At 44.7% G+C, this 12,604-nt stretch overlaps 1 protein-coding gene across 1 annotated transcript; it reads right to left on the bottom strand.

The window, feature by feature from the left end:
- Positions 1-6,463: 6,463 nt before the first annotated feature.
- On the bottom strand, positions 6,464-11,239 carry gdf10b (growth differentiation factor 10b). Its single transcript, XM_030755088.1, has 3 exons — positions 10,813-11,239; positions 8,584-9,497; positions 6,464-8,398 (listed from the first exon to the last, which is right to left on the bottom strand). The coding sequence occupies exons 1-3, from the start codon at positions 11,072-11,074 to the stop codon at positions 8,207-8,209; spliced, it is 1,368 nt and encodes a 455-aa protein (XP_030610948.1). The 5' UTR covers positions 11,075-11,239; the 3' UTR covers positions 6,464-8,206.
- Positions 11,240-12,604: the final 1,365 nt, after the last annotated feature.

The following is a 12,604-nucleotide window of genomic DNA, read 5'->3' as shown; positions in this document are numbered from 1 at the left end:
GCAGAAGAGAGACAGTGAGACAAGGGACTCCTTTTCATTTTACATTAAATTCATCCGGAGTCCTTCACATAGAAGTCATTCCACAGGCTGTTAATCAGCTAAGCTACACTGCAGTTCATTCAGACATTAGCAATATAAAAGTTTGAATAAAAGCTTTGCATATAAACCCGACAATGATGATATGGAATATCCCCAGATAGCAAAATGACTCCGCCCTCGATCCACCCGGGATGTGCCATTGTATAATCATCAAAATTAAAAGAAATAAACATTTGAAATATATCGGTCTGTGTGTAATGAATGAATATACAAGTTTCACTTTTTGAATGGAATTACTGAAATAAATCAACTTTTTCATGATATTCTAATTTTATGACCAGCACCTGTACATCAAAGCAAAGCTGATATTTCTTGTCTGGAAACCTTCTAAAGCATTTTTGTACCCAGTAAAGCAGAAATAATGAAATCCTCAATAAAAAGTGAGCTTGTTGCAGCCCATCAGTGTGATGTTTACTGAACAATGACTTCAAAAAGGAAATGGTCATAAACTGTGGCAAAAACTTTATTCATCTGAAGCGTTTTAACTTTAACAACAGTTCAGACATTCAGACATCAGTTTTAGGCAATTAAGCTCAAAATCATTATTTACAACTCAGATGAACCAAACTAAGGAAACCAGTCAGTTATAAAACATCCTCATCCATCCCAGCAGCTCCTTGTGAGCAGTGGTTTCATTTACATGTAGTCTGCTTAAACTTCCCAGAAATTGTTTTATTTGAGGCGCATTTTCTCCTTTGTTTCATGAGCTCTTTCATTTCTGGCATCAAAACTTTTATTTTATTGACAAAGCTTTTATTTGTTAGCACTGCTGCCTCACAGCTAGAATACCATCTGGAAGGCCTGGGTTCGATTCCACCTTGGCCCAGGCCTCTCCCTCTCTCTGTGTGGAGTTTGCATGTTCTGCCCATGCTCGAGTGGGTTTCCTCCAGGTACTCCGGTTTCCTCCCACATTCCAAAGACATGCACTTACTGGGGTTAGGTTAATTGGCTACTCTAAATTGCCCATAGGTGTGAATGTGAGTGTGAAAAGTTGTTTGTCTCTCTGTGTTGGCCCTGTGACAGGCTGGTGACCTGTTCAGGGTGTACCCTGCCTCTCGCCCTATGACAGCTGGAATAGGCTCCAGCCCCCCCATGACCCTGAACAGGATGAGCGGAAGCGAATGGATGGATGGATGGACCTTTGCATCTATTTTGCAGCTTTTCAATCTTATGCACCAAGATTTGGACTTTATAATTCCGCCTGCTCTGTGTCATATCACGTATGACAGACAGACTCTTTTTAATATCAGAATACAGCACTCTGGCTGTATTCTGACACCTTTTTCTCCCGACCCGACTTGGCCTCAGGAAATACTGCGTTTCCAGTGGGCCAGCTCAAACAAAGGACCCAGGTCACGGACAAGGCCCCGAGGGAAAAGAGCCGGCGTAAGAGAGAGGCTGAGGCGCAGAGCGCACCAAACGCCACTGCCGAGCATCCTGTTGGCTAATGTCCAGTCACTGGATAACAAGCTGGACGAACTCAGGGCCAGGATACAGTTTCAGAGGGACATAAGGGACTGCAACATCATCTGTCTCACGGAGACATGGCTGACTCCCCTCATACCGGACCACGCCGTACAGCCGTCGGAGTTCTTCAGTGTTCATCGCACGGACAGAACGAGTGAGTCTGGAAAATCAAGAGGAGGAGGTGTGTGCCTAATGATTAATAACAACTGGTGTGACAGTAGGAATGTTGTCCTTCTGAAACAATCATGTTCACCTAACCTGGAGCTCCTAACCCTGAAATGCCGTCCCCACTACCTGCCCCGCGAGTTTACGTCGGTCATCTTCAGCGCCGTCTATATTCCACCTCAGGCGGACACAAACACTGCACTATCCGAGCTACATGAGGCTATTTCCACCTATCAGGCTAACCAGCGTGATGCGGCTCTCATCGTAGCCGGGGACTTTAACAGTGCAAACTTGAAAAAGCTGATACCGGAGTTGATTCAACACATCGACTGCCCCACCAGAGGAGAGAGGACCCTAGACCACTGCTATTCTCCATTCAAAGATGGCTACAAAGCAAAGCCTCTTCCGCCTTTTGGGAAGTCTGACCACACCTCTGTACTTCTCATGCCGAAATACAAACAACGGCTCAGGCAGGAACCCCCTGCTGTGAGAGAAGTGACACGGTGGTCTGATCAAACAGAGGCCGCTCTGCAGGGTGCGTTGGATTCAACCGACTGGGACATGTTTCGCAGCAGCGCGGGCGGAGACATCGAGGAGTTTACGGAAACTGTTGTGGGATTTATTGGGAAAGTTGTTGAAGACACTTCACATAGGAGGACCATCAGGACTTTTCCCAACCAGAAGCCGTGGGTGGATAAATCTGTCCGCGACGCCCTGAGGTCCCGCACCGTTGCCTACAACTCCGGCCTCGCCTCTGGGAACACGGAGGACTACAAGGTTGCATCATACAACGTCCGCAGAGCGGTGAAAGAGGCAAAACATCGCTACGGCCGCAGACTGGAACAGCAACTACAACAGTCTGACCCCAGGGGACTGTGGCAGGGACTACGCACCATCACGGACTACAAAGCACCACACACACACCCGGTGAGTGCCGACGCTTCTCTGGCTGATGAACTCAACATCTTCTTTGCGCGCTTTGAGTCGGGAAGCCGACAGCCCGCTGCGCTCCCGGCCGGAGGGGCGGAGACACTCACTGTGACGGAGCGCGACGTGAGGAGGGCGTTTAGACGTGTAAACACCAGGAAAGCGGCTGGACCAGACGGTATTAGCGGACGTGTCCTTAAGACCTGCGCTGACCAGCTGGCACCTGTGTTTACAGTGATATTCAACCTCTCACTGAAACTGTGTGTGATTCCCACCTGCTTTAAAAAGTCCATCATAGTCCCTGTCCCAAAGAAACCACACCCCAGCAGCCCCAATGACTTCAGGCCCATAGCGCTCACCTCTGTGGTGATGAAGTGTTTTGAGAGACTCATCAAGACATTCATCACCTCCTCACTGCCCACCACCCTCGACCCACTACAGTTTGCATACCGGCCAGACAGATCCACAGATGACGCCATATCCTTCCTCCTCCACAAGACCCTTTCACACATAGACACTGGTAAGGGGAACTATGTGAGAGTGCTGTTTGTAGATTACAGCTCAGCATTCAACACCATAGTTCCCTCCAGGCTGGTCTCTAAGCTGCTGGACCTGGGCCTGGGCCCATCCCTGTGCAGGTGGGTTCACAGCTTCCTGACCAGCAGACCACAGGTGGTACGAGTGGGTCACCTCACCTCATCCTCCCTCACCCTCAACACTGGATCCCCCCAAGGCTGTGTGCTCAGCCCTCTGCTGTACTCACTGTACACCCATGACTGTGAGGCCACGTCAGAGTCCAACGTCATCATCAAGTTTGCTGACGACACTGCTGTTGTGGGACTAATCTCTCACAATGAGGAGACAGCCTACAGGAGAGAGGTCTCCCGCCTGGAGAACTGGTGCCAGGAGAACCACCTCCTGCTCAACGTCAGCAAAACAAAGGAACTGATCGTGGACTTCAGCAGGAAGCAGCAGAGGGACTACCATCCACTTGTCATCAGTGGTGCTGAGGTGGAAAGAGTGGACACCTTCAAATACCTGGGAGTGACCATCTCACAGGACCTGTCCTGGACTCATCACATAAACATCACTGTGAAGAAGGCCAGACAGCATCTCTACCTCCTCAGGCGGCTGAGAGACTTCAAGCTCCCACTCAAGGTGCTCAGGAACTTTTACACCTGCACCATCGAGAGCATCATGCGTGGGAGCATCACCACCTGGATGGGAAACTGCACCAAGCAGGACTTCATGGCCCTAAAAAGGGTGGTTCGTTCAGCTGAACGGACCATCAGAACCACCCTCCCCAACCTGCAGGACATTTACACCAAGCAGTGCAGGCTGAGGGCCATGAAGATCCTAAAACAGCCCAGCCACCCTGGACACTCTCTCTTCTCCCTGCTCCCATCAGGCCGGCGTTACCGCTGCCTGAGGACTAAGACTGAAAGGTTGAAGAAGAGTTTTTACCCACAAGCCATCCGTCTGCTCAACTCTGAGCCCTAACTGGACCATTATTGCACAGTGTAAATATTATAATTTAAAAAGTGTGTATAGTGTATAGTATATAGAGTATAGTGTATAGTGTGAATTACTTTTTTTTTATTTTTATTCTTCTTATTTATATGTGTGTGTATATAAGGTTGCAGGTACAAAATACATTTCACTGTGCATTGTACTGTGTATAACTGTGCATGTGACAAATAAACACTATCTTATCTTATCTTATCTTATCAAGGCCTTTTCAGTAAGCTTGTGTTCCCTTCTTTTCCCACAGCCTCCATTTCAGAGCATGAAGCAGCACCATTTGTTTGACTCTCTCTTCTTATTTCTTTCAGTTTCCATAGAACCACTGCATATAAAACATCCACAGCGCTTAATAATTCAGATCATTCATATCAACAAAGCAGCAGTCATTTTCCATTAAAATTCCATCCAATCATCACATCTCTAATTCCCAAAGTGCAGACTTCAAGCCAAAACACGGAACCAACGTAGCGTTCAGACACCGCTAATCCAGCCGGCTTCTGTTCATAACAACTTCCCACACAGACAGATGCAGTAAAGAAACTGATTTTCAGCAGATATTTATGAATGCTAATCAAAACATAAAATTATCTTGCAGGCAGATTCTTGGCCAGGGTGGACCAAATTTTATATCAGTTAAATCTGCAAGCTAGACAGGGCCCTGCTGGGGATAACAACTACCTCAACGTTTTCCTCGTCCTCTGCAACAATCCCAATGCGGGCAACAACAGGCAAAATCCACCAAAAGATCCAGAGAGGAGGATGTGGAGGATGAAGCGCACACAAGCAAAAGAATCAGGCTTGCAAACCCTGATCCAGTGACTGGCCCAAACGTCTGCAGTCACACTGAGAGAAGCAGTGGTGAACCATTTGAGGATGCACCTCCAGAACTTGACAACCATCAAGCTGGAGGATCCAGGAAGCGGTCCAAGAAGAGTGCGAGGAAGAAGTAGAAGATTTGAGTCCTTTCAAATTTCGCAGGTTTTCAAATGAGTAGCAGCAATGAAGACAATCAATCGACAGTGGCCAGTGGCCCAAGAGATTTTAGTAGACCAGACACAGCAGAGGAGGAGGAAGTGAGAGAGAGGCTCAGTGCCAGAAAAGAAAGTTACTAACATGAACCCCAACCAGTCGCAGCAGATGACTGCTCCTCCCTGAGCCTGGTTCTGCTGGAGGTTTCTTCCTGATTAAAGGGAGTTGTTCCTCCCCACTGTCGCCAAGTGCTGCTCATAGGGGGTCGTTTTGATTGTTGGGTTTTCTCTGTATTTTCTCTTTAATTTCTTTGTAATTTAAAGAACAATAAAGATGGTCAAACCAAATACTGACTTTCAAGCTCTGTTTTATCCTTATAAATTAAAATTCCATCATATTTGCTGCTTAGTGTTAGCTATTGGGGTGGCTGTGGCTCAGGAGTTAGAGCAGGTTATCTACTAATTGGAAGGTTGATGGTTCAGTTCCTGGCTGCTCCACTCTGCATGCCAAAGTATCCTTGGGCAAGATTATTGAACCCCAGGTTGCTCCCGATGTATTCATCGGAATGTGAATGTGTGTGCGACTGTTAGATAGAGAGCACTTGGATGTAGAAAAAAGTGCGTGCATGAATGTGTGGGTGAATGCAAACGTGTGGCATAAAGTGCTTTGAGTGTTCGAGTAGAAAAGCATTATATTTACCGTGCTATGATAATGTGACCCTTTAAATAAAAAAATGATGTGACCCTTTAAATTAAATAGAGGTTTTCATACTCTTGAATAAGGCTGCTTATTCAAAGTTGCATTAGAGCAGCCAGACTCAGTAACTGCAGAGCTCCAAACCTCCTCTGGAGCACAACAGCTCCACTGGGAGCTTCATGGCATGGGTTTCCACAGCCAAGAAGCTGCTGTAGGTGTAATGTGTAGGTGGCCTAGTGTTTGTGTCTATATAGTGTAGTCGCTGCACAGGTGCACCAATACAGGCAAATGGAACAGAGACACAGTGGGCTCAGATGGATGATGGTATAGAGGGAGTCTGCCCTGTGTTCCTGGGTGGGGTGGGGGGTTGAACCCACACTGCAAGCCAGTGAGTCTGGGGACGTTGGCCTACGTCCGGCCTATCTTGGAATTTCTTTCTTCTTCTTTTCCATCATGCAGTCTCTCATCACTTGGTTCACACTGGGTCTCATTAAATGGTTTGACTGTGGCCCTTTCACGGTCTTGAGAGGTCCTCTCTATGGAGTCCATCAGTGATGAAAGAGTAAATGTACTGGCATGGGTAGAGCAAACAATGCAGGCACGCAGAAGGAAAACAAACATAGCAGGAAAACTTTAATATGATCTAAAGTGCAGTCCTCTGAGCACTTGATTGAAATAATAAAAAGAAAACAGACAGGTTTAGGATGCTGAGGGCTTGGCCATGTGTGTGATTATACTGACAGCGTGCCGTTAGGCCAAGCTTTGTTTTCAAGTTCAGAAATTCATAAGTATACAGCGTGACACATTTTTCTCTTCAGGTATGAAATCAATCTGAAACAGCACAATTCACAAAGCTTTTTAAATGTCCAACTAGTTATAATATTATGAGCTCATCTAAATCCGTCTTTTTAATTCTCTGTAGCTTCATACGAGTGACTCCTGTCACAGGACACCTACTCTTAAGCGTCTGATCATATGTTACACTAATCATAGGTGATGACCCTGACTGTAGCGAACCCTGTGCTATCAGAATATGATTATGTTTTTCAGTTGTTCTACCAAATTTTGGCAATCAGGGGACAAAACATAAATAAAATAAAATAAAAAAACTTTTGGGGGCTGAGGTTGTGGTTATCACCGATAGAGGGGTTTATGCCCAAACACCAAACACAAACAAACATAATCATAATTCTGGTCAAACTTAAGAGCAGATCCTTTAGACTTGCATTAGTCAACAAAAAAACACTAACATGCCATTCTTATAAAACCCAAGTCAACAAGTGTTTTTGGCTGTATGTACAATTCAGTTTATTTCCATAACAAGCATACATTGACTCTACGCCCTATTAAAGCACACATCAACACATCACATTAGTATTTGATTACAGTTTAGCAAAATCTCCTTTAGTTACTGTGTAACTCTACTGTCATTACTGTACATATTAAAAACTGTACATGCCATGTACATGTCCAATTTTTTGACATCCTTTACACTGAACAAAATGCACAGCAGGTGGCAGCAACGCACCGTTTTTGTATTGAACCCTGGTCTGCATCAGCCAGAGGATGTGCTTCACCCTGCTTCTAATGCTGTAACACTCACTGGGTGACAAAATACACTCATTATATACAAGTTATAAACAAATAGTTACTGAAATATAGTTTGAAGAAGATATGACATCTCATGCGTGATAACGAGTTAAATGTGTCACGTCACTAAGTACTACTTAGCTTGCATTTGTAACTACAATATTTTCATGACAAAAGTCGGGTAACTGAGAATATGAATATGCTGCCGTGTAGCATCTGCGTCCAAAGTTCTCCTTTATCAGTTTGATGAAAATTCAGAAGACTTTATTAGTTTATTTTGACCTCTTTTGAGGAGTTTGAGGAGATTCCAAAAACCGGGTCCAGTTAAGTCTGAGTCCAAGCTGATGGCACTCAAAACAACATCCGTCTCAAAATCAAAACTTTATAAACCGCTCCAAACGAGAAAATCTTTTTAAGGATCAGCGGGAGCTTGATCTACCTGGAGGAGATTGTTGACTAAAAGAAAAACAAACAGGTTTTTTTAAGGGCACCTAAGTATTTTCACAACAATGAACTTGGGCAAAAGGCATCTGTGAGCGCTGTTAGACGAGCAGAGAAAACTCAAGGAAATGTCCGAGCTTGGCAGAGCCCAATCGAGGCCGAGAACAAGAAGAAAATGGTACGTATCAGTCGTCCTCACCGTTTCTCCCCACAAGTGTTCTTCCATCTGACGTGCCTTCCCGTTACACGTGGAGCCTACAGTTTCACTGTCCTCACTGTCTCCCATCTTCATTGATCACAGTTTCCGGCAGCTCACGCGGCTCCAGCCCTACCGGCAGGCACATGTATCCACAGACATGTTAGGGTAAACCTTCAGCACCATGTTCCTGCTTGGGTCCAGGTAAAGGACGCTGAGGGGGCTCATCTTGTCTGGAACACAACACGGTTCAGGCACACCAGGGACAATTCCCACGGCTCTGACAATGCTCTGGATCGTAGCGTGATTGGAGGGACGTGCCACCTGAGGAAGTAAGGAGTTGTAAAAAGCTAATTATGACTGCAGCAATAAGATAACCTTTTTAACCCTTAAAATAAAGTCAAAGACTAACATATTTAGATGTTGGGTTTTTATAATAGTCTTTGAATTGGTGAATTTAGTAACATAAAGAAATCGGGTAATAGTTGAAGTAATAATATGTGTCTTACTTTAGGTATGGGGAATCCACAGGTCCCGGCACAGTAGTAGGCATCGAACGACTTTGGCGCCAACACCCACTCGCTCCAACCGATGTCAGCAAAGTCTACCCTGAGGTAGCGCCTGGAGCAAACCCTGGGCTCACTCCACTGTCTCCTCCTGGCCTTCTTCATTGTCCTCTCATCAAAGCTCAGCACTTGTGGCTTGCTCAGGCCCTCGCTGCTCACCAGGCCCTGCTTCCTTCCAGTTTTGACCACTGTTTTTGCTTTAGCTGGGAAATATGTGTTCTGCCACAGTTCGTGGTTCTTCAGGTTATTGAAGTGGACCTCCGGGATGTTGTTGGTTTGTATCTGTAGATGAAGCTCCCTCCGAATCCTCGAGGCTGAGGCTGAGCTGGACAAGTCATCCCCTGTGGGAAAAGGCCCGTACCTCTGAAGTGACATGGCCACACTGTTTGGTTCATCTATAGCTCGATCGTCGGCGTATACCAAGATATACGGCAGGTTGGCTGATGAGAGGCGTTCTTGGCCATGAGGGCTCCTCTGCTGCATCCGAATGGCCCCAAATCCCATATCAAACTCCACCATGACCACAAGCTCTTTGACATCTCTGGCATGTTTCAGTACCGCAGTTACATCCTGTGTTTGCCAAGAGCTTTTTTTGAAAGGAGACAGAGTTAGGTTTCCCAGAGGCGTTGGAAAAGCCGAGTTTAGGGACGACCCATAGAAAAGGAGCTGTGAAGGAGGAGGAGGATCAGGATGCGGGAGGCCACTGGACGGGTGGCGAGGCTTTCGGAAACGCCACGACGGTCTCTGGTGGTGGCGGGGCCTCTTGTAGAGAAAGTGAAAAGAGGCGGAGAGGATGAGCTCGGAGTTTTGGATTGAAGACAGGTTGAACTGGAACACATCTCTGCCCTGTGAGACTCCTAGGGAATTTGAAAAGGAATCAGGAGACAAATGAAAAGCTTGGCAAGAAAAGATTCCTCAAGTTACAAAATGTCTGCGAGAAAACATTTTCATCCTTTTAGCTTTTTATGATCTGAATACAGGAAACACACACACAGACAGTGATGTGATGAGCTCAACCATGCAGATATTTTGTTGAACAGATGCTAAAGCCCAGAGGGAGCACATCTCTCTGTAATGAACAATAAAGATGAGTGAAGCGATCACATTGCTGCCTTGACCCTTTCCCCTTCTCTTCTTTTCAACTCCTTTATCATCTCATGCTGGCACATTTGACTGAAATGAAGAACAGCATCCAATATATCATCTGCAAAATGTTGCTCAACACATGTGACCGACATAAGCAGCAGGAGCAGCATGGAAAATATTAAGCACTGCACGGTTAAGCGCCTGCCTCATGCATGACCAAAAAAACCTCACCCTAGATGACTATACTATTGAAGTTCAAATCTTGTCTCCTGCACTTCCACCACAGCCTGAAAGACAAACACTGGGTCGGTCCAGCAGGTCTATCGCTGGCATATGGAAATGCTTACAGGAGAAAGAGCTCCTCTGAGGCTCCATGCAGTGCACCCCATGTCTGGGTGTGATAATGGGCTCTTGTCTGACACCTATGCTGTTACAGCTACTGGGGAAATAACAGTGTTTGAGACTTAAAGTCCCCCAGTTCAGTAAATCACAACACTGACAGAGGTGAAGACGTTTAGCACAAAGGGAAAGGAGGGCTGCTGGGTAATTGACAAAACACCTGTGCTGAGGATGCTTAGGATGAAGAAAAAGTAAAAGATTAAAAATTATTGAGATCTTTTAGCCTTGGGGCTCATGATAGAGGTATGATTTTTCAAGTTTTATGTAGACATCTTTTCCTGTATTTTTCCATTTTTTCTTAAAGTTTATACTTGCAGATGATGTGCTACAAACAGGCTGAATAATATGAACCCACAGTGAGAGAATGACAATCATTCACTTTCAATTATGAACAAATATGAAATATTGAAAAGGTAAATACGTGTGTTATACACAGCCAAGTATTATTATTTTTGTTGCTTACCTCATTTTTTTTCTTATTTTGCACTGCGACTTACTTCATAAATTACAGTAATTATGATATCAGGAACACCAAAGCTGTTTCAAAATCTAAATATTTACCAAATAATTAATTATCTGCCAATAAAATCCATAACTGCATCGTTACTTTGTGCTTTTAGTAGAACAGGATGGCTCTGCTCTGTCCTGTTTATCACTGAACTTCATAAAGTGCGTGTTGTCACTCACTCGGGACAGCTTTAAAACTTCTCACGGTGTTTCCTTCCTTCTGGCTCTGCGGCTCTTTATTGTACTTCTCGTACACTTTGAACATACTGATGGTGACCATGTCCCGGTTCGCGCTTTCTTGCGCAAAGACGCGCTGCTCTGCGGCCATGGAGGCTTCGACACCTTGACGCACGGCTCTTTCCAGACCCTCAGATACAAAGTGACCCCAGCACGACTCCAGAACCGCCAGCAAACACAGGATATTAAAAAACCGGTTCTCCATGGTTGTTGATGTGGATGCAGATTCTATTAAAATAAACTTCAGTCAGTAAAATATGTATTTATTTTAAAATGCGCGTTTTCTAGTCCTGCCAGTTTGTTGGCCACCCAGACTTCAAGTCGATACCAAGGCTATCCGTGTCAGATCCGGACTCCACGGTTCACGGTCTACAGCTGTTTCTACAATGGGAGGAGATCCGCGTCGACGCAGGCATGAAGCGCTGCTGCTGGATGACAGATGGTGACGCCTCGGAGCGCGCAGCCAACGAGAGCCACACAGCCCATTATGCGAACTGCTTATGAGTATATATGCTTCAAAAGCCATAGCTCCTTAAAACTGTAATAACTTGCACAGAAAATACATTAACAGTAAAGAGTATATGTTGAACGTCCTTCTGCTTCATCACTGAGAACTGTGAGGGCGGTAAATGCGACTATATTTAAACCTTGACTTGTGATTTTAAAAGCTGCAGGTATTACATGAAAAATGATAAATACACAATTTTTTCATTATCATTATTATTATTATTAATATTTTTCAATGCTGTTTTTATTTTTTGAAAATAAGATGACCCCGAAACAGTATCATAATTTTGGAATTTATTTTATGGCACTTACAGCACTGGAAGACTACTTTTAAAATGCCATCAACAAAATCCACCCACCCATCCATCCATCCATCCTCTTAACCATTTATCTAATTCATGATCCTGCACCCGCTGGACAGGTTGCCAGTATATTGCAGGCCTAACACACACACACACACACACACACACACACACACACACACACACACACACACACACAGAAAAACATTCTCACCTACACCTTTCTGCTGGCATCATTAGGACTGATTAAGCCCTTAAATGTAAATAAAACATAGACATAGCCACTGTGACATCACACAGTTTTCTCTAGTCCTGTTTAGAAGCTTCAACCTGTTGTTTATTTTTTGGTTGATCCGGGGTTGGCTCTGACTGACACATCAGGGAAACTTTGCCAATCACAAAATAGCCCCTTCGGCCCTAAATCGTATCCAGCCTTACTGGCTTATTTTTCTTCAACATGGGACAATAATTTACAAAAATTATCATTATGCTGTATTAAGTAGGACTTAAACTAGTGATTGAGACCCATCAGAAAAATATTTACTGAGGTCATACATAAACTAAGAAGGAGAGTTTTCTCATAGATTTAAATAAAACTGGACTTCTATCTGAAAGCAGACCTGCTGGTCACTTGTAAAAATACAGGTTTAAGGCACTGATCCTGGCTTACAAAAGTCATCCCATCATATTCCTATATTTTCCATATTATTCTTTTTACATTGCCCAATATTACCATTCAATAATGAGCATATCACTGACTGCTGTACTATAAATATCTCCAAACCATTTCTCATTTTCCAAGGAGTTTATGCTCACACAAAGGAGAGACAATAAATGGACGGCGCAACGATAGCTTCTTCCTTTCTCCTTCCTTTTATAGGTCAGCCATCTCAACACAACTGCACCATGGGAGCACAGAGAAAAGG

The sequence above is a fragment of the Archocentrus centrarchus genome, chromosome 19 (assembly GCF_007364275.1).
Source record: "Archocentrus centrarchus isolate MPI-CPG fArcCen1 chromosome 19, fArcCen1, whole genome shotgun sequence".
Classification (NCBI taxonomy): Eukaryota; Metazoa; Chordata; class Actinopteri; order Cichliformes; family Cichlidae; genus Archocentrus; species Archocentrus centrarchus.
Note: the sequence above shows the minus strand (reverse complement) of the source record. Positions and strands in the feature narration are given on the sequence as shown.

Bases quoted from the DNA above. Each gene is read 5' to 3' on its own strand.
- gdf10b (XM_030755088.1), bottom strand. From the start codon at position 11,074: ATGGAGAACCGGTTTTTTAATATCCTGTGTTTGCTGGCGGTTCTGGAG. The intron at 9,498-10,812 runs GTGAGTGACAAC...CAAATTCCCTAG, and splicing joins AAGTTTTAAAGCTGTCCCGA to GAGTCTCACAGGGCAGAGAT. The intron at 8,399-8,583 runs GTAAGACACATA...TTACTTCCTCAG, and splicing joins GTGGATTCCCCATACCTAAA to GTGGCACGTCCCTCCAATCA.